Genomic DNA, 26706 nt, shown 5'->3' with positions numbered 1-26706 from the left:
CTTTTCTTTCAATATTGAGCTAGCAGGATACGAATTATTTTAATTGTGGTCTGATTGCTTGCTCCTGGAAACGATCAAGCAAACTCAACGACAAGAAATTTTGAAAGTAGAATAGAAATAGAAAGAAAAATATTACATTGCGTGCATCACATCGTCTGAGAAATCAAGCCAGGCAAGAACTTGCACTCGGGCAAATCGAATAACAATAATTTCCCTTGCTACAATTTTAGAATGTTAAGACAATAAACAAGAGCAACAAAAAGAAGGGAGCACAATTTTCACGTCAATCAATACCTACCTAGGAGAAATTAAATTCAAGCACACATCAGATATCTGGGTTTTGGTCCATATCAAAGACAACCTTCACGTTACATAAGCAACATAATCAATTCTGCCATAGAATATTTCTTTCCCTACATACAAATAAGAGAACATACAAAGGGAAGTGTACTGCAGAAATCTCTCGGCTGCTTGTAGGACCTATCCCTCTAAGATTCTTTTTAGGATTACACCACTGCAGACAAAGGCAGAAATAAAACATCAGTCTGACGCAATCGAACGGTAGAGCCTATAAAGTGTACATCATCTTGAATGCTGCTGCATACCTCAGTTAGAGGAAAAGGGTTAAATTTTGTGCTTGTGATTGTTTCCATCACCTCTGTGGTTGATCTGAATTAGAGGTTCCAGGAGGCGGCGTGGCGGACATACTGCTTGCCGAACCATTCTCTGCAGGTGGATTAACACCCCATTTCCCTTCTGATTCTAGTGGCTCTAATACATATACTCCACCATCTGTCATGCCCAAGGCAAATTGATTTGGTTCTGATGGATGGGCAGCAACCACAAGTGGATATACGGTAGTGCTGTCAAAAAGAAATAAATATCAATCCTCTATAGTATATCTCAAGTAGCACATACACTCTGGGCAGATGACAGTTGAAGATATTGAGAAAGCAAGTATTGATCTCCTACGAGGCAGTTATTGACATAACTAGCAAACGTTTATATCGTGCTAAAGTACTCTAGAAAAAACTGCAAACATTAACATGTCAATGGTTATCACATAGGTTCATTCATGCTTAGCCTCATATCCATCATGCTAATTGCTGATCTGAGAGTGGAAAGTGCAAAAATATGCGCAGATTCTTTAAGGTACCTGGCGTTGCCAGCAAGATAAGCAGCTGGAAGAATACGACATCGTAGAGTGAGATTGGTAGCATTAAATATACATATGGTGGCATCTAAGAAGCTAGCATATATTAGCTGACTGTCACAAGAGACTGTCGCATGTGAAATGGGCGCGGAACCCTCACGGGGAGACCACTGAAAGAGAAAAGTAAACTATTATTGAGTTATAAGACTACAATATTCACAATGTAATGCAAATACCTGCTTCACAATTTCTAATCTAGTTGTTTCATATAAAGCAATCTGGGTTTCATGCACAGCTAGGAAGTGTATCTGGTCTTGATGGAACTGAACACGTGTGTCTGAGATCGCTGCTGGCGTACGCCCAGAAGGTATTTGCAGATATCTACTTCTCTGCTTTTCCCATCCATCAGTTCCAAACACACAAAGCTGCAAGGAAAAAAGGAACATTTACATTTGAAGGGGAAAGCTTATGTTACACCAACTCCTTAATGCTCTGTACTAAAACACTATCAAGCACAAGTTCACAATCGCCAAATTATATGCAGTAATATTTATTTATAGTAAGAGAGCAGTGAATAACCTGAGCATCAGCTCCAGATGATACCAACACATTCAGAACACTTGAAAAGGCAAGACCGGTAATTCTCTTAGAGTGGCCCCTAAGTTTGCTCTTGACCTGCAGAAGAATAAGTCTGTAAGTCACAAAATTCTTTACACAACTATCAGATGCAACTGTCATAGCAAAGTACCTCATCAACTCGAACATTATAGATCTGAATAGTGGAATCTTCCATTCCTATAGCAATTATATTATTATCTTGTGGATGAAATGCAAGAAAAGTAGCTGCTGGTGGAGGTGCCATGAACGTTGTCATAGTCTACGATGAAGAACAAAATGTCAAATCCCAAATGCAAAATGAACTGTGTTTTGTTATATTATCTATGGCTAACCTTAAATGTCATCATGTTGAATAGGGATATTTTCCCTCCTGATGCTGACATAACATAAGAATCATTCTTTGAAAGTGCAAAACAGTGGACTGCTTCTTCTGGATTTGTGTCAGTTATCTCATTAGTCATCAATATGCCACTTGGTGGTTGCCACAACTGAGGAGCAACACCTGTTGTCGCCTACAATAGCATATAATTAGCAAAGTGGAGAATGACTTTGTATATTGTCATAGAAAAGAAGGTACTTTCTGGAAGTATTTATCATATCTTCACCTTTCCACTTGAATGCCGTTCATTACGAGGCCACTTCCAGAGTAAGTGAATTGCATTTGAAGCTAACGCCAAAATGGCGACCCCAGAATTGGTGTAAATTAGCCTAGAAATCTGCAATATAAAATTGGAGTAAGGACTTTCAAATATTGTTCTTTCTTCCCTAATAATCAAGATAATTCACTTGAATCGCGGTGGTGACTGGAATTCATCTAACAGGTTTATTTGTGTAATCAGAATAGACGAAATAGAAACTACATTAGAATCATTCATTTATCGGATTATACCTCCTTTGATACACAATTTCAATTGTGCAAAGATTCCACTGAGCACAAGAAATGTAAACAAGTTGTGCACATAGATACAACGACACCTTTCCCTCAAATTAGAAAAAGTAACAAATTTATAATATAATTGATGGTGAAATAATTCAAAAATGTCCACGCTCTCTTCTGGACAAAATTTTCAACCAGAATCAGATAGAAGATAGTTAGGGACAAAGTTTCCTGGCTCAGTAGTTGGTATTTAATCCATTTCTCAAGAATGTTGCTGTTTCAGTTCTCCCGAAAAAAATAAAGTATTTTGGCGATATTTGGTGATTCTTTAGTAGGTCTACAAATAATAGTTCTTCACATACGGAACACTTAACTGCAGATTAGTCCTGGGAGCTATTAAACATAAAATTTGCTGGGTTGACCACATGAAAAGATTCATGATGCTGACCCTATGGCCAGCTGCATATTTGTTAGAAAAAGATAGAAAACAAATGACAAAAATAAAACAAAGTCCGGATACCAATCTCATATGCATCTTCTTGAATTGGCACAATTCTCTATACATTATAACTACAAGAAATGTCAAACTATTTGTTAAGTGACAGCATATCTTCATGTATAACACTTTATTGTTATTTACAATATTTGCCTGAATACACATGCAATATACAACAATCACAATGATGCTTCACATATGAAATCCAAAACTATAGAAATCAAACCTTGCTTGTTCTAAGACTATCTGGGAGCTTTAAGGATCGACATTGAGCTGGTTCATTGACTTCAGTAAGCTTCCAGATCTTTGATTTTTCCATTGATTCATCAGTGATTCTAGGTTTGACATCAACCATGTTTCTGCCATCTCCATTCTGTTAATATCAAAATGATGTTAAAGCAGAAATTTACAAATTGTACATGAAGAAAATATAGCCTACTAGAAGAATAAAATTTCATATTAATGAAAACCAAAATTCAGAGACCATTCCAGCTATTGCCATAGCTGGTGCAGTTCTATCAGTTATTGCAGAAGTTGTTGCAACAGCAGCAGCAGACAATGGGCTTACTATAGGCTGTATCAGGAAACATAAATATCATCAAATTCTTCTCATTTTATGCAAGAAGAAAAGTAATTAATCCTCCTGGATAGAGGTACCTTTGTTGCAGTCTCTGAAACAGCCCTGGAATTATCAAAGGAGCGGTTTTCAAGCGTGCGCAATAGGCGAATTCCATCACCGTTTGCCAAAATTTTAATTCCATTATCATGAGTAGAAACAGCCAATAATGTTCCTTCCTTGTTGAATCTCATCCTTGGGCTTGCCTAAAGTTGGAAATTAATACATAAAACTTTTTCTAGAAGTATATGAGAGCCAAAAGGAAGGGAAAAAAAAAGGAGAGATTACTGGTAGGCCACCATCAGCATCAATAGTTGTTAATAAATTGATATTATCCATATCCCAGAATTTGATTAGAAATTCATCGCCGGCAGCCAAAAACCGGTTTCTAGTGGTATCAAATTGCACAACTCCCAAAGAACGTTTCCGGAAACCTTGGTATGTCCTCTTCACAGCTCCTTCACTTTCATTCCATTCCACAATGAATGTTTCCCCTTCTTTACTGGTCCCACATGAAAAGAGCCTACAAAAAAAAAGAGAAAATACCAACATGGTGAGGAAAACAGAACAGAACCACTATTATTTCTGTCATAAAAGTTTCAATAGACCTGGAAACATACCTTGAACCATCAGCACTATAAGCCATTGTCGTGCACCAGTGCCCTGGAGCATCATAATCCACCCTCGATCCCAAATTGTCATATAACCATGCCTTTATTTTTCCATCCAATGCCGTTGAAAAGATAAACTGCAAGTAAACAGGTAAAATATTAACAAATCTTAAGAATTGAATAAGAAAAAAGCTAAGACAATATATCAATGCAGAGTTAAGATAAATTTGAGAGAAACTAAAGCCTAAACAGTTTAACTACCTGAATGTTTTCTTTGTGATGTGGACAAACAGAGTAAACAGGTGCCTCATGTCCTTCAAAGGTGAACTGTTTTGTGCCACTAGTTGCATCCCAAACCTAATGTACCATAAATTTTGATAAAAACATCAAGAAAGAAAGTACACATACTACAGAAATTCAGAGTTCTACCCACCCTAATTGTTTTGTCATCTCCACAGGTGATTATAGAAAGCTGCTTATTGGGATGAGCAAATGCAATATCATTGACACCACCAACATGAGCATCAATCTATCATTTAGATTTCAGAAGCCATAGATAAGGTCCAATGGAGCAAGTAATTACTTAAAAGATGAAAATCTAGCGATTTTCAAACCTCCAAGTGTTGTCTGATATCATCACCGCCATTATAAGAATATATTTGCACGATGTGCCTTGAGTAAGCAACACCTACACAACTTAAAGATATTACTATAAACATCACCAAGTATTATTTATTTTGCTGTATAACACTAGCTTACCAAACAAGGTGCCATCAGGACTCCAAATGATGCGATTAACTGATACAGCAGGATCCTTAACCAAAGAAGCCTGGGAAGCATAGAGAGGAATGTTAAACAAAAACAAAAATGCACAAGAGACAGAACCATACAGCAATGCATAATATCAATGAAGAGAAAACATACCTGCAGGGACATGGAGCAAGTTCCAAGCTCCCACACCTTGAAGTTCTTAAGAATTAATCTCTCCCTATTGCCGACATCCCATAATGCAATATCACCCACATTGGTACCAACTATGATATGTCAACCAAAGAATCCAAATCAATAAAGCAAGGAACATTAAGTGCTAAAACTTCAAAAGAAAAACAAGTATGGCGAACAATTATTTATTGAAAAGGAGTACCAAGAAGAATAGTTTGCTGGATTGGATGAAAATCCATGCTCATAGGGTTTGATCCTTGACTCAGTGTTCGCATAACTGTTTTTGGTAAATCCTCCAGGGAAAATGTAGGCTGGTTATGGTTCTGAGGATAGGAAACTGGCAGTATATTGACAGGCAGATTTACCTGAATCATGTAGTTCAGAATTAGATAAAGGATCACCAAACAACCAACAAAATCAACCATTGAATCTGTAGAGAAAGGATCACCAGACAACTAACAGAATTGACAATAGGTCCAGAACCCAAAATACAAAAAATCTTGGAGTAGAAACATTGTGCATACCTCATCAGACATCCCAAGGGGCCTTGTTCTTTTCGATACATGGTCAGAATCTGCAGATACATATTCAATCGGAGGGTTGGCTGTTGGAGGTGTCCTTGGATGCTTTAAAATTGCAACTACATTCAAGAACAAAACATTACTCAAGTTATCAACAATAATTTTCAGCACTAGCAATTACAGTGCAGCATGCTACCAGGATTTGTAGGTGCATTGAGCCCAATCGGTCCACCAGAGACAGCTGGATGGGTTACAGCTGAAGGATTAGACATCCAACCAGCAAGGGGTGTAGGAACTGGTGTCGGGGCAGGTTGAAAAGGCTGAAGCGAAACACTTCAATAATATAATATAACTCTCATAAAGAATAGGATATAGAATAAACATAGGAAAATACCCCATGAGCACCCAATGGAGGAAAACTTCCTGCTTTGGGCATTGCTCCAAGTAGTTGATTGTTTACTGGTGATGGAGCAAGAGCACCATTTGGTTGCCCACAAGAATGATCAACAAAAAGAGTCTTTATGTCTGGATTTGGCCTAGGGTTTTTGCACAGCTGATGCTGCCAGTTTAAACTGCCAATCATAAAATTATTAGTGAATTAAATATTCATTAACAAATACCAGATGCACCAAAAGTTGAAAGTTAAAACCAGAACAGAAGGTGGCTGGAAACTAAAGACAATTTTCTAAATGCACCAGAGCAAGCTCATGTTCATGATTTCTTAGTGTATTCTATCTAGACCAACAATTGTTCTCCACACATGGATGTCTCATGCAGTACCTAACCATGCCACTGGTCAATACAGAACTCCGTTACATATTTTACATTTCTTAAACAAGCATCTGAAAATAAATCAAACTGAAAGTTTTCACTCATTGACTTGTACACAATGCACATACATCAAGCATTCTCAGGCAGTTGTTTTGGAATATCCAAATTATCTCAAAAATGACAGGAACATACAATTAGGTGGCACTCGAGACATTCCCTACTATATTTTTAAGACCTCTCCAACTCCAAAATCTGAAAAATTAACAATTTACAAATAAGTATCTATAACATGCATAATTTTCTGGTTTTGATGTGACAAGTTTCGTCCATCAAGAAACACAAAGAATAACTTTTTTTACAGTTGAATATATAAATGGAAAGAAGAAAAAAAAGGTCATGAGAAAAAACTATGTGCAGCCACAAAATATGTGGAAAAAAGGAAGGCATCAAGTGAACCAAATCAAAACTCTAAAATTACATAATTTAGGAGAGACTTGGAATCCAACAGGTTAAAATTACATTATCCAGCAGAGATTTGACCACCAGAGTACTTTCTTGATTGTAATAGTACTTTCTAATCGTAATAGATATAACAAATTCGGTCTTCAATTATGAAGATGACTTTGAGATTGACCATGTTGAAGATTCATACCTCTGGTTAATTAAGGTGCGCAACCTAGAATTTTTTAGGTTTGGGAACTGCAGTTTATCTCGGAATAGGGGATTTGCTTCAATCAGCTTCTTAAGTTCAACTAGCATGATCGTCCTTGCTGATTTGGTATCCCCATACTTTGAAAGTTGCTCGTTTTCCCTTAAAAATAAGGATTTTTTGGCATATGAGAAACAAGAAAGTTTCAGTACAAATTTGCATTAATTGAATATAAAAGGCTAAAACCTCAAACCTGAAATTTTCTAGAGTTAGAAGCTGAGTGATTTCCTTAAATAGCTCCTCGTTAAATGAGGCAAAGACCTTCAAATCCTTCACAAGGATTTCAACTGCCTTTGATCGGTCATGTCTAGGAGGGAGAAATAAGTGATTGAAATCAATTTCTCAAAAATAACAAAACCAAAACAAAAAAAAACGGAGCCTACTTGTCTAATGCTTCGAGATACTTCTGTTTCCGTATTTCAAAGAAAATCTTCATGGAGTACCGATTGTCATCAACTTTAGTAAATCCAGAGAGATATTTTTCGACATTATCCCAATTCCCATTGTGCACCTCATCTTCAAAATATTTCATATTGAAATAGAAGCCAGACTCCTGCTCAAGCCTGCACCCAATACCAAACAAAGATTGCAAAAGAAGTCAAGCAACAGAGAAAGACTACTTCAACAACCGAATAAAAAAAAATTATAAGACAAAACCGACTTGTGAACTGTTTCCTTGAACTTCTCCTCGTCGAGGAACTGCAGGATCAGAAACACCAGCTCTCTACTTAGCGATGACATTGCATTCCACCAATCTCTTCCTCCAAACCCTAATTAGCCCACAAAAAGCAAACAAAACAATCAGATCTACTCAACAACACCATAAAACACAAAAAGATCCAACTTTGGAGTTAATCTGACGACCAAATTCAAGATGGCAGCCAGAGTGGAGCATCTCGACGGGTCAAAAGTGGAACGACAAGAGAGAATGACCAAAGCACCAACATATACCGCCAAAACCCTTCATTAGCTACAAACAAGATCTAAGCCTGGCAAGAAACCCGACGTCTAGGGTTCCAGCAGAGCGCGGAAGCACTCGAAGAAAATGTTCGAATCAAGGATGAAGAAGAAGAAAAAGGAATTAGAAGAAGGAAGAGGAAAGGGGGATATTGTGCGCGGAGGAGGAAACAAAGCTAAGACTTTTACACAACGATTCTAACGCAAAAGGGGGAAAGAAGCCGGCGATGATCCGAACTCACCTCCGAGTGGAAGAAGAGGAAGAAGATACAGGGCGACGACGGCGACAGCGATCAATCCGAGAGAAGCGAAGACCACCAATAATTTAGATGGCAGACTGCTCCCTTAACCTGCCAGAAAAAGAAGGGAAAAGAAGAAATAATAAGAAATGAGAAATCTATCTCCACGGTCGACGCAGCATGGTCGTATTTAAAGGCAAAAGAAACCACTCTGATAAGAACAGTGGCTTATCATTCGATAAGCAGATTGGCATATGCATGGTTGATAAGTCCATAAACGTTTTATTAGTAAAGCATTGATAAGGCGATTAACCCAGTGGGGCTCGCATGAAGACGGCGACGTATTTAGGATAATTAACGGCAGGAGAATCTTGAGTTAAGAGCGTTCGTGGGATTAGCTGGAAGAATAGGCCTGCGAGACATAATTAAATTGATTATGATAGAGTAAATATTAAAATGTATAAAAGTCAAATCTTAATTAAGTTGAAATAATATTTTTTTCATCATAATTAATTATAATTTTTTGATTTACTTTTTCATAAATGATTACGAAATCGATCGTGTAAGATCGTTGGAATGACAAATTTCACTTTATATGAAAGAAATTAACTGGAAGGGTAGGACAGCTTGCATCACAAAAGATAAAAGAGCATGTAGACGTTAGTTGACACAAGAGTTGTTGACAAGGGTTTTCACCATTCCGCCGGAATTGCTAATGTAATAAATAAATAATGAAAATTTAATTCTTGTTAATTAAGAAATTTTTAAAGTTTTATCATTGGTTTTGCTTTATTTTTTTCTAATTTTCATGATAATTATTAATAAATATAAAAATAATGTGTATTTATTAACGTTTTTCAAATTTTGTTATCATATTCTATTAAAGGCTATGCAAAAATTAATAAAAATTATTATTTTTTATTTTATTCTTTTTTTACTTCTTTATTCTAAAATAAAATTTGGTATTTATTTATTCAAGGTTCAAACTCCTGATCTACATATTGAAATTTATCTATAATATCAATTGGTCGAAATAAATTTCTTTATCAACTTTTTTCTTGTTCTTATCTAAATTTTTATATATATAATGATAGCATATTCCATCATTTTTCATTTATTAACTTTAAAAAGATTTAAACAAAATAATTAAATTGCTAAAGCATTCATAATTTGTTTAATTATTCCTTCTCTATTTATTCCATCCTTGCCACAATTCAAGTACCTTTTTGAAGCGGCATCAATTGGGTCATTTTTTTTAGATTAGTTATTTCAGAATTTTAATTATTTTTTAAAAAAATTAATTAATTCGGTTCGATTTCGATTTTAAAAATTATTATTCGATTAAATCAAATAAACTGAATTAATCAAAATAAAAAAATAATTTATAAATTTGTAAGTAAGTAAACTTATAAATCCCTAACTAATTGATAAATTTTTCATAATATTTATCAAATTTGATTATTTCAATTAATTCGATCAAAAATTAAATTAATCGATATTTTATCATTTTAATTTTTATTTAAAAATTTGATCGATTCGATTAGTTAAAAAAAATGTGATTCAGTTCAATTTTAATTAATTCAATCAATTTAATATAGATTTAATGGAATCATCAATCATAGGTATCAAATTTTCTTAGTCAACCAATCATTTTAAAAAAAATATATCATGTAAATTTTTTAAATATATTATTTTTAAATTTACAATAAAAAAATAAAGAAAATCAAAGTAAATTAATCTGCATTCTACACTATAATATTTGTATAGCCACTATTTACATAGTCTATATATACTTAGTATTTGTTGGAATAAAATTTTATTTTTATAATAATTGATATGATTCAACATTTGAGCGGGATGAAATAGTTTAGAAAAGCATGAAATAGGCCAGCATATTGCAAATGTATCATAAAAATTTAAAGATATAATAAATTTATCATGTTTTAATAAATTACGTGATATATTATGAATTTTAAAAGTTTATGATAAATTGATTGAAATAAATAAAGTTTTTATATGATTTAATTTTTATCAAAATATTTTTTTAATAACAAATCTGAAACCGGGCTATCTATTATTTTACACTATCAAAATTAGCAAAGCTTGCAGTTACATTTTTAATGAAGAATTAAAATATAAAATAACAAATTTGAAAGTATAAAGGGTATTTTAAGAAAATAAATAAATTCTAAAGGATAAAATAAAAGTTTCGCTTTAATGATTAATAAAAGGACGTCTATTTTTATCCTAATTTAACCAAAAATATTTTTTTTAATTATTCATTTCTGAGAAGATAAAGGACATTTGATTTTTATTTAAATGTTTAACTAATTTTTAGAGAGAACTAAAATCTGCTGTGACTTTACATTTGTTTAAATAATAAATTACTACATATTAGTTATTTAATTACTAATAATAATTTTTTACTATAATTGTCAAATACATCATCGTACTGACATATTAGTTACAAAATTAAAAATATTAATATAAATTTATTAAGATTATCTAAATATGCAAAAATATTTAAAAATATAATAACTAACTAAATAAAATTCCCCCTATTTTTTTGAACTTCTCTTCCGACTATATTAGAGAAGTTAATACTTTATTTGTTTAACTTTTTTATTTATGCTCGATAAAGAAAATATAAATGGGATTTAATTGGGATTTAGGCTTTCAATTTTTCTTTAAAAATATTCAAACTTCAAGTTTTGTTAATAAACTTTAAAAAAAAAATCTCATGAAAACTAAAACAAAATAAATGAAGTACAAAATGAACTATAATAAAAGTTTAGAAAACCCTGAGAAACTGAATTTATTATGTTAACTGGAGGGTTGCTTTCCCATCCTTGCCATAGAAGTGAACAACAATCATATGAGAAGCCCAAGCCCTTTGTTTATTAAATATATTCATTAATATCGTCACTTTCAGACACTCTTTCTGTCTGAATGGCTTGTCCATATACCACCATTTAATAACTGTCAGTGAGGATTGCATAGGTTGAAAGAGCAGCTTTATTTGGACAAACAAAGTGAATTGAAGTGCAAGTAATAGGTAATTAAGGCTCCCCTACAGTGAACTAACAAGTAAAATCCATTGAACTTACAAGTAAAAATCCAAGGCGCACTGGTTGGTTGCCATTATTTGAAAGTCGAGTCCTCAGAGGCTGGATTGCATTGTGAGAAGAAAGAAACACAAATAACATGAAGAAGAACCACTAAATAAAATGACGGGAAGTGAAAGCTTCTTCCAATTTTCTATCGTAAATAGAAGAGGAGTTATAGCCAAAGAAACATCGTCGAATAAGATGGGCACGGGAGAGCTTACTATTGAGTGTCACCCAGAGTTCCCCCAAACACTTCAGTGAGGACCAGCTTATGTTACTTCCTTTGTATAGCCTCAAGAAGTCCTACTGAAGTGTTTGAGAGAATCCAGAGGACATCCAACTCTTCTTGCTCTCTTCAGCTCAGCTCCTAAGACCTATTTATAGGCTGGCCTCCAGCTGATCATTTCTTTTATCCTATGATTCAGTTAACCTAAGAAGTACTGATCCTTAATTGTAAATCTGTAACTATGGTATTTTTGAACAACTTAAAGTTTCTTTTTCCAAATGTTTAACTACATCCATTGAAACTAGACGCCTTGGAGCCTTGAGATATTTGTGGGAATCTTCATTGTGGTAAAAATAAATAAAATAAAATAAAATAAAACCGTGGTTATCTTTGGACTTTGAGCCTGAATTCCTATCTGCATTCAAGCTTTAGTACATAAGCTAACTTTGAAGAAACATGCATGAAAGGAGAAGATAACAATTGCTTTGTGTGATGTGCTAGACAGGGAATCTGCATATCTGCAAGATGACCAACAACACAGGAAACTTGGATGATTTTGACATAGATGGAGTAAAGGTAAGGTCGAGAGATTTGGATTCCCTATCCTCCATCCATGCCACAATTGTGGCTAGGTGCAATGTGTACGGTGGTCTTGATGAAGTGTTCATCCAACGTTCATAGTGATGGCTTCAAGTTCAGCTCAACTTTATACAAGTAGCAAAGATGAAGGTTAGGTTCTTAACTCAGAGGTGATGTTTGCGTAGCCACTAGATGCTATGTTTACTTGATGAAGAATTAAATTTCAGACTCTACTTATTGAATTTTTAGTTGTTTATATTGTTTTGTAGGGTACTTTCTTTTGTAGTTAAACTTATTATCACATAAACCAGTTTGAATGAATTTGCAACTTTGAAAAATCTCCTGCACTTTAGACCTCTACGCTGCAATTCACCATGAAAAGATCAATTTAAGTACGAGTCTGACAGAATATATTAAAGATGATAACAGCAGCATTTACCCAATTCAATTGCAACCTCCAGTTACCACCATTCAGAACCACAGTAGTGGCTGCCGGTACCGTCTTCAGACGTGATAGTGTTGCAACTGCAGCAATCGCGAGTAGGCTCCGTCAGGCCGGCCAAGGAGCTCGGCATGGCTGCCCTGCTCCACAATGCGACCATCCTGCACCACCCCAATTGAATCCACGCTGCGGATGGTGGAGAGGCGGTGCGCTACCAGCACCGTGGTGCGCCCCTTCATCAGCCGCTCCAGCGCCTCCTGCAACACGCACTCTGACTCGGCGTCCAGCGCACTGGTCGCCTCGTCGAGCAGTAGCACCGCAGGGTCCTTGAGAACTGCCCGGGCGATGGCAATCCGCTGCTTCTGCCCGCCGGAAAGCTGCACGCCCCGCTCTCCCACGGCTGTGCGGTATCCCTCCGGCAGTGCGCTCACAAAGCCGTGCACGTTAGCAGCACGCGCTGCCGCCACTACCTCCTCCTCTGTGGCACGGTCCCTGCCGTATGCGATGTTTTCCATTATGCTGGCGGCGAAGAGCACCGGCTCCTGTTGCACCAACCCGATCTTGAGCCGAAGTTGCTTCAAGTTGAGCCGTTTGATGTCCTTGTAGTCGATCAGCACCTTCCCCGCCGTGGGATCATAGAATCTTTCGATCAATGCAATGACCGTGCTCTTGCCGGAACCACTCGCACCGACAAGAGCTTGGCTTTGGCCGGCGCGGATGCGCAAGTTGAAGTCTTTAAAGATGGTGACATCTGGCCGGGAGGGGTACGCGAAGTCGACATGGCGGAGCTCGATCTCACCGCGGATGGAGTCCACTGGCTCGGCGTCGGCGTCGTCGGACTCAATGCAGGTGCCTCGGTTGATGATGGCAAAAACGGAGCGGATGGATTCGCCGCCGCGGATGATCTCAGGGGCGAGGCTAACAGTCTCCGCGACGGAGTTGGCAGTGACGACAAGGACGACGAAGACTTTGATGACCTTGGAGAAGGTGGAAGCACCGTCCCGGACGAGATGAACGCCGTACCAGAGGATGAGGGCTTCAGAGGAGTAAAGGCAGAGCTGGGACAAACCGTAGAGGAAGCCCGAGATCTGGCTCCGGCGGAGGCTGCGCTGCTGGGGAACACGGAGTTCGCTGGTGAAGAGGGATAGTATCCTGTCCTGCGCGTTGAATGCCGCCACTGTGCGGATGTTGCTAACGCCCTCGCCAGCAATCATGCTGGTCTTGGCGTGGGCCTTCGCGGTGTCTCCGGCGAAGCCCTTGAGTGAGAGTTGCTGACAATATTTACAGTAAAAAAACAAATGTGTAAATCGCATATATTTCAGATATGTGCCAAGGACAAATCTAAGCATAGATACTGAAATAAACTCCACGACATGGTTCATAGATTTTCTGGTTTAAATTTGATCGGTGAAATATTAATGCATCGCATTAACAAATGATTAAAGGCTTGCCTTTTCACATTCACTTATAAAAGGCGACAGACTAACAATTTATATATATATATATATACACCAAAAATTGGAAATGATGGGAAACCAGAATGTTGGTAAGCACACTTAAGACAAATCTTCTGAAGTTATATAGAAGGATGTAAAGCTGACAAATTAGACTGCAAACCATCTGTTTCTTGTCAATAACCTTCAAGCACTGGTTTTATACCCTCATTCGTTATTAGTGAACCTTTTAGGCACCATTCGTTTCTTCAGCCACTTTGGTGTATACTATAGCAATTTTAAACAAACTAATAGATTAAGAACATTGTTGCCAACTATCAAGGCTCATGTATAGGTAACTAACTGTGCATGTGTGAAGACCAGAAGTTGAATCCAACCCCCCAATGTGCGAGCATATTTTAAAAGTGAGATACTTATACTGATGGTGGATCCTAATCCAAACCAAAAATGCTATGCGCTCATTTGACAATCTCTCAACTATATTTTAAATCACAATGTTTTGGAGATACATTAAGAGGTAGAGTTTACCCTCTATTTCCAATTCTTGGCAAGATCTTTACTGTATTTAACCAAAAAAAAAAACAGTTCGTAACATATTGGGTTTGTGTAATTCACCACTCCTATGCCGAAGCATGAATCCAATCACGATAAGTGGGTATCAGAATAGCTCATAGACCTGTAAAATTGATCACAAACAAACTGCCAAAAATTGGTCACTGACATTTCTTGTGGCTTCACTGTCAGATCCTGGTCTTATTCTTGATTGAACCAGCTAGTCCGTTTGATTGAAACATAAAAGTATCAACTAGATAATTTTGTTTCGGCACACAATTCTATGTCCAGTAACTTTGGAGAAGTGATGGATCATATTCCGTGAACTGGCTGGCCATACTTTATTTATCCAGATAAGGATCACATGCTCATGATAAATTCAAACTGCAGTCTGTGTAGAGAAAACAAATATCGATTTTCCTAGCCAGATATTACTTGGCAGCACATAGCATTACTGGCATCACGAGCAAAGGAATCATTGTTTCAAATCCAAGCTACTTTTATGGCAGCAGCAGTAGGGGAGTAGGCTCAGGCTGGCCAACCCACATTTATCATTTTCTTCCGTTACTTTTTCCTGATAAAAATTTCGACTTTTCTACCATGGTCAGACAAAACTATTAAAAGATGGCAGAGTTGTGGCAGCAAAGCTACACGAGGTGCAGAGAGTGTGTGGTCTGACAGCCTTGAGAGTGTTGCAAATAAAAAATAGCTTGCATGAATTCTGGGGACCTTCCTATGCTATGCATTCTCAAGGACCTAATTATTGATTTGCCCATTCCAACATGAGGCAGGGGCAACAGTATGTTTGCCAGAACTGATTATCTCACTGTATCTGCCAGATGAAAGCACATTTACGCTGTTCAGTATCCTATGGCAATCTTGGATCTTTTGGTTACAATAATTCCCATTTCTTAATTCACAGAAGATCCTTGGCAGAAATTAGCTACCATGATTTGGGCCTACTGTATAGTGGTTTCTATTTTCTGTTTTTGGTCGAATAGTCCGCTGGTTCTATTTCCCATAAAAAAATGGCCTATTTAATTTAGTCTTGATTTTAAACTTCATCGCTTTTCCAGTTTAACTCAAATATATAAATCATCTTAATTTAGGCTGCCTTGTTTTTCAATTAAATGCAAACCCCATCAAATTGCCAAAACTCTCAAAATCTAGACCGTAAGGAAATTCAAGAGCAAAACTGTAATTTCACTAAGTATGGTGGAAGAGCAAGGCTAAATAGCAACAGCAAGTAACTAAGTACCATGTGTTTCCCACTCAATCATCAATCGAAGAAGCAAAACTCTGAGAAAAGCAGATCAAGGCATTAAAAACATAATAACTTACTTGAGCAAAGTTGGCTAGGACCAGAAGTGGGAAGGTGGCAAGAATGAGCAACGCAACACGCCACTCAATTATGAAGCCGACTATGAATGAAGTTAAAAGTGAGGTCATGTTCTGCAGGATTACAGAGATCCTCTCGGCTATTGCAGACTTCACATCAGCCGCATCATTGGCTAAGCGGGCAGCTACTAGGCTTGAATTATTCTCTTCCTCATCGAACCAGCCTACTTCATTCCTCAAGATAGCTGCAAAATAATAGGAATTGTATGAATCTTAAACATAAATAACTGGAAGGAAAGACAAGGACAGAAGATCTCACTTACCAGCAAGCATCATTCTCCTCACCCTGGTTGTAAGATTTTCTCCCATAATGCTAAAGAAGTAATGTTGAACCGAGTAAGCAACAACTGCATAAAGCCCAGTGCCGATGTATATGAAGACATATTCCCTGGTCTTTCTCTCCATTGCATTTGGGTCCCTGTAGTAGAACACTTCAATCATGTTGCTCATAACAATTGCAAATGTTGGACCTATGAACCCAGATAAAACTGATCCTATGGCACCCATAATTGTGTAAGGCCATTCTGGTGCATTTAGCTTCAAGAGCTTGAAGAAGTAGCCTCGAGGTGCAGGATATTTGCCAACATTATCAGCATTTGACACCATCTCAATGCGGCCATCTGCTCCAGTGCTATACTGGTAGCTCAAGTTTCTTAAGCTGCCAGATCGTAAACTTAATGATTTTGTGGAAAGTGAATGGCTCAAGCGTGAAGATCGAGACCTCCGAGTGGACAGACCACCAAAATCTCTGTTTCTTGCCATCTCCTGGAACCGAATCAATGAGGCATAAGCTCCAGAAGTCCCTTTTGACAGTAGTTCTTCATGGCTTCCAGTTTCTACAACTTGACCCTGCTGGATCACGGCAATCATATCCACATTTCTTATAGTTGACAACCGGTGTGCAACAACCACAGTGGTCCTTCCAACCATGATACGATCTAGGGCTTCTTGAACAATGCTCTCAGAGCCAGCATCTAGAGCACTGGTAGCTTCATCAAGGAGAAGGATTTTGGGATTCTTTAGCATAGCTCGGGCAATGGCAATACGTTGTTTTTGTCCACCTGACAACTGGACTCCCCGTTCTCCTACCTTGAATAAGTGCCAGAGATCAGTAGATAATCTATATTCGTAGCAATAAAACATCCTGTAGCTATATCTAAATTACAGTAGTTCATAAATGATGGAACAAGCCAATAACATATAAAAGATGAGTTTCAAATGATCTACGCAGTTACTATGACGTCATGAACTATAGCTAAGGGTGTAAATAAGCCAATCCAAACAGAGCTTGAGTGTATTCAAATTTGTTCATTTTCTTATTGGGCTTGTTAAGCTTGTCTATTAAAAATCTAATGAAGCTCAGGTAACAACAATGCTGTCCTTATAATTCAATCAAAATGTTGATCTAATAAATAAAGTTACATCATTTTCTTATTATTAACATCTTATAGACAATTTATAATTGTAAAAAATTATAGATTGCTATATTTTGTGTATTAGAATAAAGAAATGAAATCATAATTGAAATTTAAAAAGATTAATAATTAAAATTTTCACAAATTAGTCGTGAGCTCTACTCATGAACATTAACAAGTTTACTGATGTTCAGATTTGTTTTATATATTTTTACTATAAATACACCCCATATGAGCTGTTAGATACCAGAGCACCAAGCCTGTTGAAGAACATCTTGTTCATTTAGAGTCCTTAATATAGCATCTAAAGGGGTTAGTCATAGATCAATCATCAGTGAACAATCCCATACTGGCTGGGCTGAAGCCTATCCAATCTACAAAATACGGCTACAAAGATGTGTAACTTAGAATTAAAGAACAAGATCAATGTCAAAAGAAAATTACATTCTAAGCCAAATGGCGAAAAAGAACTAACCTTTTACTTTCAGAATGTTAAAGTTCTACACAACACGCTGGAATCATTCCTAAGTGAAGCAAAAAATTCAAAATTCATACGCATAAACAAACAGCTAGAGTATCCAATTGATTACCTATTACATTTGCAAAGCAATTTAAGAATGTTTTTTTCAAAAAAAAAAAGGTGTGAAAATAAATAAAAATTAACAGTTCCCCAACAATATTGAGAATAATATGACAACAAAAGCAAATGGCACAAGTACCAAAATTAAGGCATAAGTTTGAATTTCAACTGCTAGACTAATTTACGCATTTGGAAAAGCATTTGAATTTCAACTAAGTTGGAAAACCTGGGTATTGTAAGCATTTGGAAGTTGAGATATGAAGCTATGAGCGTTAGCTGCAGAGGCAGCAGCTTCAACTTCAGCAATTGTTGCATCAGGTTTTCCATACAGTATGTTCTCAAGTATTGTAGTAGCAAAAAGTGCAGGTTCTTGATTAACCAAACCAATTTGTCCTCTCAGCCATTTTAGCTGCAGTGTCTTTAAATCCACATTATCAAGCAGCACCAGCCCTACAGAAGAATAGCAAGAAACATATATAGAAACCAAAGAAGTTTAAAAGTGACTACCATACTGCATTCATTCAAGACAATTCCCGACGGGATACCTTGGTTAGGATCATAAAATCTTTCTATTAGAGCCACAACAGTGCTCTTTCCCGATCCACTTCCTCCCACAACTGCAACTGTCTTCCCTGCTGGAAAGAAAAGAGAGAAATCTCGAAATATAATGACATCTGGCCTTGATGGATAGCTAAAGGTCACGTCTTTGAATTCTATATTTCCATGGACCTCTTCCAAACACTTCCCATCAGAATGGTCTTGAACTATAGAGGGTTTTTGTCGGATAATCTCCAATAACTTGTATCCAGCAGTCATTCCTTTGCTAAAGGCCCCAAGGTTTGAGAATGATTGACCTAGGCTCCTGCAATCCCAGAACCAGAATTATGTACCAATAGTTTTCTCCCAAGTAGAGAAAGAATACTAAAAAAAAATTAAATCATAATGCATCCAGAAAACATAAAAATTCACTAATCAGAGGATCAACCAGCACCAAGATAGCATAAAAATATGCAGAGAACTCATGATGTTCCATTGTATGGTTTTGGTGGTACGGTGTCAAGTGACATATATGAAATAGCACATTAGATTAAAAAAAAACAACTTTAAGATTTACCCTGTAAATTGGTACATTAAGATAAAAATATTTAACATAATCTTGCAAAAGTTGCTGCCAGCCTATCTATCACAAGACAATTAAAAAGATTTCCAGCATTGTTGGAGCGTGTTATTTTAGTGCCAACCATACCATGGTTCACAAGATTTTAAGTTGTAAGTATAAGAATAATCTAGGAACTCACATGCCACCAACAATAGCAGAAAATATTGCTGTGAAAGCCTTCCCGCCATCAGTTTGTCCATTCCTAACAAAAACACCAGCATACCAAAACACCAGAGCCCATGACATGCAAGCAATTCCATATGTGCAGCCAATGCCAAGACCTTTTGCCATCCCTGCCTTGTACCCAAGTTTCAACGTGTTCTGAATTGCTTCGGAATAGGAGTTTAGTGCTTTGCTTTCACCAACGAAAGAGTATACGGTTCGAACTTGTGCAATTGCCTATGAAAGGGTTTGTATATACATGATCAATTGAATATACACCAAATCAATGACAACATTTTGAATTGCTATTGCATGAAAAACGTTGAACTCAAAAGGCAATAAGGCAATGGCAAGATCCCGTGCACTCATAAACATGACTTTACGAGAAGATGGTTCTATATTTTCATTGTAAAATGAGCAGACCAAACATCCTAATTATACAACAAAACACCAAAGCTTATCCAACAGAACTTGAACTCTTGAAGCATGTTAGATTTAGACATGCATGGTTTACCAATACTACTATTTTAAACATCAATGGACTTCGTAGACTCTGATACAGATTTATACAATTTGCTTTTGGTAACTAGTCACATCCATCATGCAAATAATGTGGGTAGTAAAGCAACAAATTTGAAAAACCAAAATCCTTAGGTCCTATTTACCCTCAGGGGCGAGAGGAGAAGAAAGGAAACCACAAGTCTTGCAAAGTCAAACATTTACAACTACCAGCCCCCACTTAGTTGACACTTGAAAGATGCAGACAGCATTTCTCCTACTTGAAACTCAAGAAAGGCCCACAAAAATCGTGTCAAATCCAAAGGAGGCTCAATTAGGAAAAGATAGCATATTGACATCGAGAGGAATCCAAGGGGACCAACTTAGACCAACGTAATAGGAAAAAGAAGAAGGTGGTCACATTTAGGTAACTCTTGTGCATTAATACAACCTCACAAATTAGAATGTTAACAAAAAGTTAGCCCTGTTCGACATAAGCCAACTGCCCCATAATTTCCAGTTAGTCCCCGATCGATAAACAGAGGGAGAAAAACAAGCAAACTGCACAGTCTCTATCGACTGCACACGCCATCAAGAAAGCGCCGTACCGAAAGAGGGGCCACAAAAGCCACAGTGACTTCCCCTACTCCACCCACAAATTAGACACCACCCCTTTTGCCCCACCTCAGGCTTCGACCATTCGTCTCAAAACAGTGAAGGACCCTCACATCACCGCATGCAGACGCCTAAAAGGAGGATCAAAGTCATGGTGGCGTTCAAAAATTTCACCTGTTCGGCGACAACACCGGCGTTGGAATACGACTCACGGCTCTTTGATGTAAGTCCAGTGAGAGTGTATGCGTATAGTCCTCCTGCAAAGGCGATCCCGGGGATGACCGCGACACTGAGGAGGGCTAATCTCCAAGCCGATACGAAACCTACCACCAGTCCAGCCAAGAAGGTGGAAAGATAGTGGATAAAGTTCCCAACCTGCAAACAGTGAAGCAAAAATGATGAGGTAGCCATGAAGGAAGAAGATGGAGGGGCTTCGACCACGGTACCTTCTCGCTGATGGCGTCTTGGACGAGAAGGGTATCGGTGGAGACGCTAAAAACTATGTCACCGGTCCTCGCGTCGGTGTCAAAGAATCCGACGTCCTGCCGGAGAACCGCCTCCAGGTACTTACGGCGGAGCTCGCTGGCCTGCCGCTCCCCAGTGTACATCCAGCACGCAATCTCTGCGAGCCAATCATCGAAGGTAAGGCAGTCTAACACGATCCGCTATGAAGGAGACCACCGTTGATGGCATTCCTCCCAAGCTCGATCGGCACAGTCGTCGAAACGAGAGTAAGCTCACTGGCAATGCTCAGTTGAAGGAAAACAACATTTTTAACTACTCACCTGCATAAGAGGACAAGCAAACCACCAGCCCAAGGTAGACGAAATAGAGGGCAAACTGTGTGTGAGAGAGAACGAAAGGGAAGACGATCAGAAGACAAGAAGGTGGATCTTTTGAAATGGGGAACGGAGATGAGGCTAAGAAGTATTAACTGACCTTGGAGACCTCATGGGTCATGACTGAGAGGTGATGTTGGTTCTTTCCAAAGCCATTGACGAGGTCTCCGAAGAGGAGGAAGAAAACGGGCATGGCGGAGCCATGAACGACCGCCCCCACGCTCCCCGCCGCCATCAGAAGGTAGTCCCAACGATCGGAAAAATAGAATAGCTCGTAGAACGCTGCGCTCTGCTCCTGCCTCTTCTTCTCGCCCCCATCCGCCGCCGCCGCCGCCTTCCCGTCCGTCGCGTCCGCCATCGTAGTGCCCGCACTCTGCTGCGTCGCTTTCAGATCGGCGTTCGGATTTGCTCTACACGGAGAGCGCTCGGATCAACGCTGCGGAGCACGTGATATCCGCCATTGAAGCTTGAAAGAGGTGTGTGCTTTGCTTCTGCAGGTGCTGCTTTGCTTTGGACCACAATGACAATGGAACATAGTGAGATGATATACAGATCTCGTCACCTACGGTGAGCGTGAGAGTGTGTTGAATAAGTGTCCCCTCCAGGGATGGAAATTACCAGTCAAAATCACGGCCGCTTACGTTCGTGATTGACGCTGTCCTCACCGTTCATTCATATGGAGTTGCAGAAGATGCTTTTCGAAATAGGAATTTGGCCGGCGAAGGATTGGAAGTTAAAATTACTACAATGGGCACGCGAAATTACATTTTTAACCCCAAATCTGGCAAAAAATTTACTTCGCAAGGTGTAAAGAGCAGCCTGCATACCCAGCAGTCCGCATCCGTGGGTCCCGCATTATGATCGTCACGGGAGGAATCTCAGAACCTGTGATTCGGTGCGAAATTGGGGCAATTTTGTGAGTATAATTATAACTGGTCGATATTTGAAAAGCCCGTCGGGCGGAAGGTCCACTTCCAGATCCATCTCCCGCACCTCATCACATCCGTTGATGCTCGCACGAGGATACAATCGGACGGAAGAAATGACCTGGAGTTGTGGGACCCGGGGCAGGTAGAAAACTGGCCGAGCGACGGGTAGACGTGCCATTGAAGCCACGTCAGTAGCAGGGCCGGAAAGATCACGTGGGACTGGGAATAAAATATATTTCAATATTTGAATTTTGATTAATCGTGATAACGTTGCTAACAAATTCCTAATTGGATGCCCCTAAATGCGGAATAAAATAATGCCGTATAATCATTTTATTTTTAGTTAGGAGTGTAAACGAATTAAATGTTTTAAAATTTTGATAAAAATAAACAAATTTAAATACAATTAAGTTATGCTCGATAAGACGAAACTCAAAAATAAAAACACTTTTAAAAGATAATTGCCTTGATTATTTTTGCAGAGATATTAAAATTAAAAGGTGATGCTTACTTTCAACTTGCATGGGCCACCCGAAATAGATATGTGGTAGCCATTTGACCAGCAAACAATTAATTAACATCACTTGATATATTTTTCAAACTATGATTGGATTTGGATTAGGAGTGGGCTAGGAAATTGGTTAATTATTGAATGCGATGAGTGTTGAGGAATGCATCATTCTGTAGCACATACTTCACGCCTGTGGTTGCAATGATTAAAGAACACTATTCTCGTGAATGAAAATATAAAATCCTCAAGAAATTTCATAGATAGTAGGCATGAATGAAAATGATTAAATATTAAAAAAATTGTAATCAAATCATTGGCACTGTCAATCTCAGTCTTTTTGAATGCTGAAATCCAATACAATGATCCCATCTGTGTGTTTGATTTCATTGCTTTCGCAGTAGGTCAAAGAAAGAATGCATTTATTTTCCTTCAAACTCGCAAGTTCAATCACGTAATAGGAACTGCTCACCCACTGCTGAGAGCAAAATTAGTGCCCTGAAACAGGTGAAGGCCCTTAATATTAGCACCAAAAACTTTACTCTCACTCCTCCATAATTGCCTCATTAATCCAATAATAATTGTTTCTTCCAAAATTAAGTAAGCAAGTCATGCCTTCGGAAAACATAAACTTCAAATTCCACCGAGAAAAATCACCACCGGCAACACTTTTCTCAGCGTTCATCGAAAACCTTCACAATGGAAGATGACTTGTCACTGGCTTACAACCTCTCTTACGATGCATGGGTCATAGACCTCCACTCCACGACCCTTCCCCTCGCCTTCTCTCGCAGTGCCCCAACCCAATTCACCGCCGGCAGGAGGCGGCGTTGCCATGATAAGTCATCGTCGTCCTTGGGCTTCTCCAGGCCACTGTTTGCAAGGTTTTGGGAGGTCACCAGATCATGGATCGATGCATGTAAGTTGTGTAGAGCGAGGGAGAGCATGAGCAAAATCGCGGAACAGCCGCAGAGGAGAAGTGTGTGGTTCTACGGCCAAATGGGACGCCGGGACCACGATGAGAAGGTGGAAGCAGCCATTTTGTACTGCAAGAAGACGCTGCAAATGGATGATGCAGCTGCTTCATCTCCTGACGTAGCATGCTCAATTAGTCACACCATAAAAATGTAGCATTGATTTCGTAATTAGTTTAAGAACTTGGTAACGAGCTTATTTTCTCATCTCCAGTAATTATTTATCGTCGCAACTACAATGGAAATCTCTTCGTCGAGCTTCATAAGGTGATCTTGTCCATCTCCCTCCTCAAGGCATTTGCTCTCACAAGGCTGCCGATGGTGGTGGCTGCAAGCTTGAGGTCATCGAGGGGGTTCCCCGGCAAAACCCTCTTGTACAAATAGCTGTCAAAGGTCATCTTTTGCACGTACTCGTCGGCGCACATCTCCACGAATGCCTCCCGCGCCGCGTTCGACCAGTAGAACATCTTCTGCAATACGTCGAGCACCTTGTAGGTCGGCCAGTACATCTTGTCGAACTTCGCCAGGTATTTCCTCCTCCTCGATCATCCGGCTGCCGTTCTGCGACCCCTCCACGATGGCTTCCGCGCACATACGCCCGCTCTTCGCCGCGAAGTAGATTCCCTCGCCGGAGCACTTGGTCACGTAGCCGGCAGCGTCGCCGACCAGCGCTACTCTCCCGAGTACTCTGTTTAACGAGTCGGCACTTAGATCGAGTTAGAATAACAAAGCTAGCGATGGACAGAAAGAGCATACGTACCGTCGGGAGCGAGGGTGCTCGGGAATGGGATGGGCCTCGAGGCGGATGATGGTGCCGCCCTCGATCTTGTCCTTCGCCCTCAGCCGCGTTGCCGCCTGGAACTTCTTGATGTTGGCCTTGTGAGTGACGATTCCGGTGCCGACGGCCACATGGTCCGGCGGTCGCACTTCGGGAACACCCACCCGTAGAAGTCCGGCGGACGTCGTCGCCGACGTACATCTCCGCCCGCTCCTTGTAGTACTCCATCTTCGTCTCTCCCCTGCTTCAATCGATTTCGCGACCGCGAGTTCGCCCCGTCCGCTCCGATAACCGCGTCCACCTCCGCCGTTCGCCGCTCCCCGCTCCCCTGCGCCCCTGCCCCCCGCCCGAGTATTCGTTGTATGTGATTCTATAGCTGCCACCGGGAGCCTCCGGCAGATCCAGCCGCAGGAACAGCCCGTTGATCACTGAAGCCCCCGCCTCCGCTGCCCGCCCCCGGAGTTACGCTTCCAGAACCTCGCGCCGCACCATCCCGATGTACTCGTGCGGGCCCAGGGTGCGCCCGATGTCAACGGCGACGTTGGAGGGGGATATCATCTTCATCTTGGTAACGCGCGGTCGATTAGGTCGAGGGGGAGGCCGAACTCCTCCACCACACAAAGGGGTATCGCGCCGCCGCAGGGTTTGCAGTTGTCAAGTTTCCGTTCGATCAGAATCGTCTCCACGCCTCCCTTCGCCAGCGTCTCCGCCGTTGCGCCTCCGGCTGGGCCTCCCCTCACCACCGCCACACGAAGTTTGCGCCCATTGAGGTGGGGACTCGTCCGGCTCGCGCGGACGGCGACTCGACGCCGGCGGGCAGGCAATGCATGATTGATCGAAAATAAATTTAAACTTTAGATTAATTAAGTATAATAAGATTCTAAATTTATTAGAAGATATTGTTTTTATAAAAGTAGTAAGATTGCACCTGTAAAAGTTTTATGTTGTATACTATATTAAAAAAAAAAAGAAGAAGAAGAATCAGGAAAAGAACCTTTTTAAACAGTGTGAGGATAATAGTGTTTTATATTTGTGTTAGATCGAGAAGAGTTGATGATTGGATTTAATACTTTTAAATATATTTTTTTTGACGAACTTTTAAATTTATCTGTTAAACTTCTTCCAAATTCATTAAGTTATTAAATGTAATATTTTAAATTATATGAATGGGGGTGTTATAACCCCACTTGTTCAAGTGACAGTGGAGTGGGCAGTCAGTAAATAGCCCTTAAAGGTGGCTCACCCCACATGCCAATTTTTTTATTTTTTTATTTTTAATTATATTTATTAAATAGTTAACTTTAATAATTATTAATGATTAATTTTAATTTTTATTAAAAATTTATAAATTTTAAAATTAAAAATTAAATAAAATAGTTAATTTTTTAATTGCTATTTTAAAATTTAAAATATATTTATTTAATATATATAATTTTAAAATGATTGAGTAGATGATGAAATTAAATAATGAATAGTAAGAATTGAAATTTATTATTTTAACGGTCTTACACACGATCACACACGATCGATCTGAGAAAATAAATTAAAAAAATATAATTAATCATATTATTTTATGTTACTAAACAGTAGGCAAAGCGTGATGGTTCCGCACTCCTCACGGTGCTGCCTATCTTGTTACCATATCCAGAGAGTCCGACCAATATCGTCGACCTGAACGGTTTACCATCTCAGAAGTTCGTGGGGCTCACGCTAACTCTCATTCAAAAGGCAGGTAAGAATCACACGTGGGGCTTCTGATATTAAGAAGAACTTCTATTTCACATGTCTCGGTCGTCATTTATTCAGAACCACATGTGTGGGCTACTGACTTACCAATGCGGACCTGCCACGTTTTATAGAATGACGTTTGCTGTCCTACTGTAAACAGCGGGGGAAGGGTTAGGATTTGGTGTGGGGTATTGAGGCCGTGCACGAAATCGAAGAGATATTTCACGGTCAATATCTGTTTCTTTTTTTTCCT

General features: G+C 39.0%; 2 protein-coding genes and 1 pseudogene across 2 annotated transcripts; all 3 read right to left on the bottom strand.

Moving 5' to 3' along the window:
* Positions 1–156: 156 nt before the first annotated feature.
* On the bottom strand, positions 157–8641 carry LOC141828094 (protein TPR3-like). Its single transcript, XM_074715493.1, has 27 exons — positions 8514–8641; positions 7976–8084; positions 7698–7877; positions 7508–7621; positions 7258–7416; positions 6229–6406; positions 6031–6154; positions 5838–5953; positions 5516–5678; positions 5296–5405; positions 5131–5200; positions 4986–5059; positions 4805–4900; positions 4633–4728; positions 4381–4508; positions 4049–4283; positions 3802–3966; positions 3629–3718; positions 3371–3517; positions 2377–2487; positions 2104–2283; positions 1902–2030; positions 1733–1828; positions 1390–1578; positions 1157–1323; positions 606–863; positions 157–514 (listed from the first exon to the last, which is right to left on the bottom strand). Exons 2-26 carry the CDS (start codon positions 8053–8055, stop codon positions 653–655), a joined length of 3408 nt encoding a protein of 1135 aa, XP_074571594.1. The 5' UTR covers positions 8056–8084; positions 8514–8641; the 3' UTR covers positions 157–514; positions 606–652.
* A 4139-nt stretch (positions 8642–12780) lies between these two features.
* LOC141829429 (ABC transporter B family member 19-like) lies at positions 12781–22037 on the bottom strand. The gene is made up of 10 exons (XM_074716894.1): positions 21637–22037; positions 21483–21537; positions 21144–21319; positions 20872–21072; positions 19562–19821; positions 18809–19125; positions 18490–18713; positions 16532–17357; positions 16212–16453; positions 12781–14135 (listed from the first exon to the last, which is right to left on the bottom strand). The coding sequence occupies exons 1-10, from the start codon at positions 21892–21894 to the stop codon at positions 12927–12929; spliced, it is 3768 nt and encodes a 1255-aa protein (XP_074572995.1). The 5' UTR covers positions 21895–22037; the 3' UTR covers positions 12781–12926.
* Positions 22038–24156: 2119 nt separating this feature from the next.
* On the bottom strand, positions 24157–26539 carry LOC141825317 (geranylgeranyl diphosphate reductase, chloroplastic-like; annotated as a pseudogene).
* Between the last annotated feature and the right edge of the window lie 167 nt (positions 26540–26706).

This window comes from Curcuma longa, chromosome 1 (genome assembly GCF_044706935.1).
Source record: "Curcuma longa cultivar G26 ecotype Majalengka, Jawa Barat chromosome 1, ITB_CL_G26_1.1, whole genome shotgun sequence".
Lineage (NCBI taxonomy): Eukaryota > Viridiplantae > Streptophyta > Magnoliopsida > Zingiberales > Zingiberaceae > Curcuma > Curcuma longa.
The sequence above is the reverse complement of the archived record's forward strand: the minus strand, read 5'-3'. Positions and strand labels throughout refer to the sequence as shown.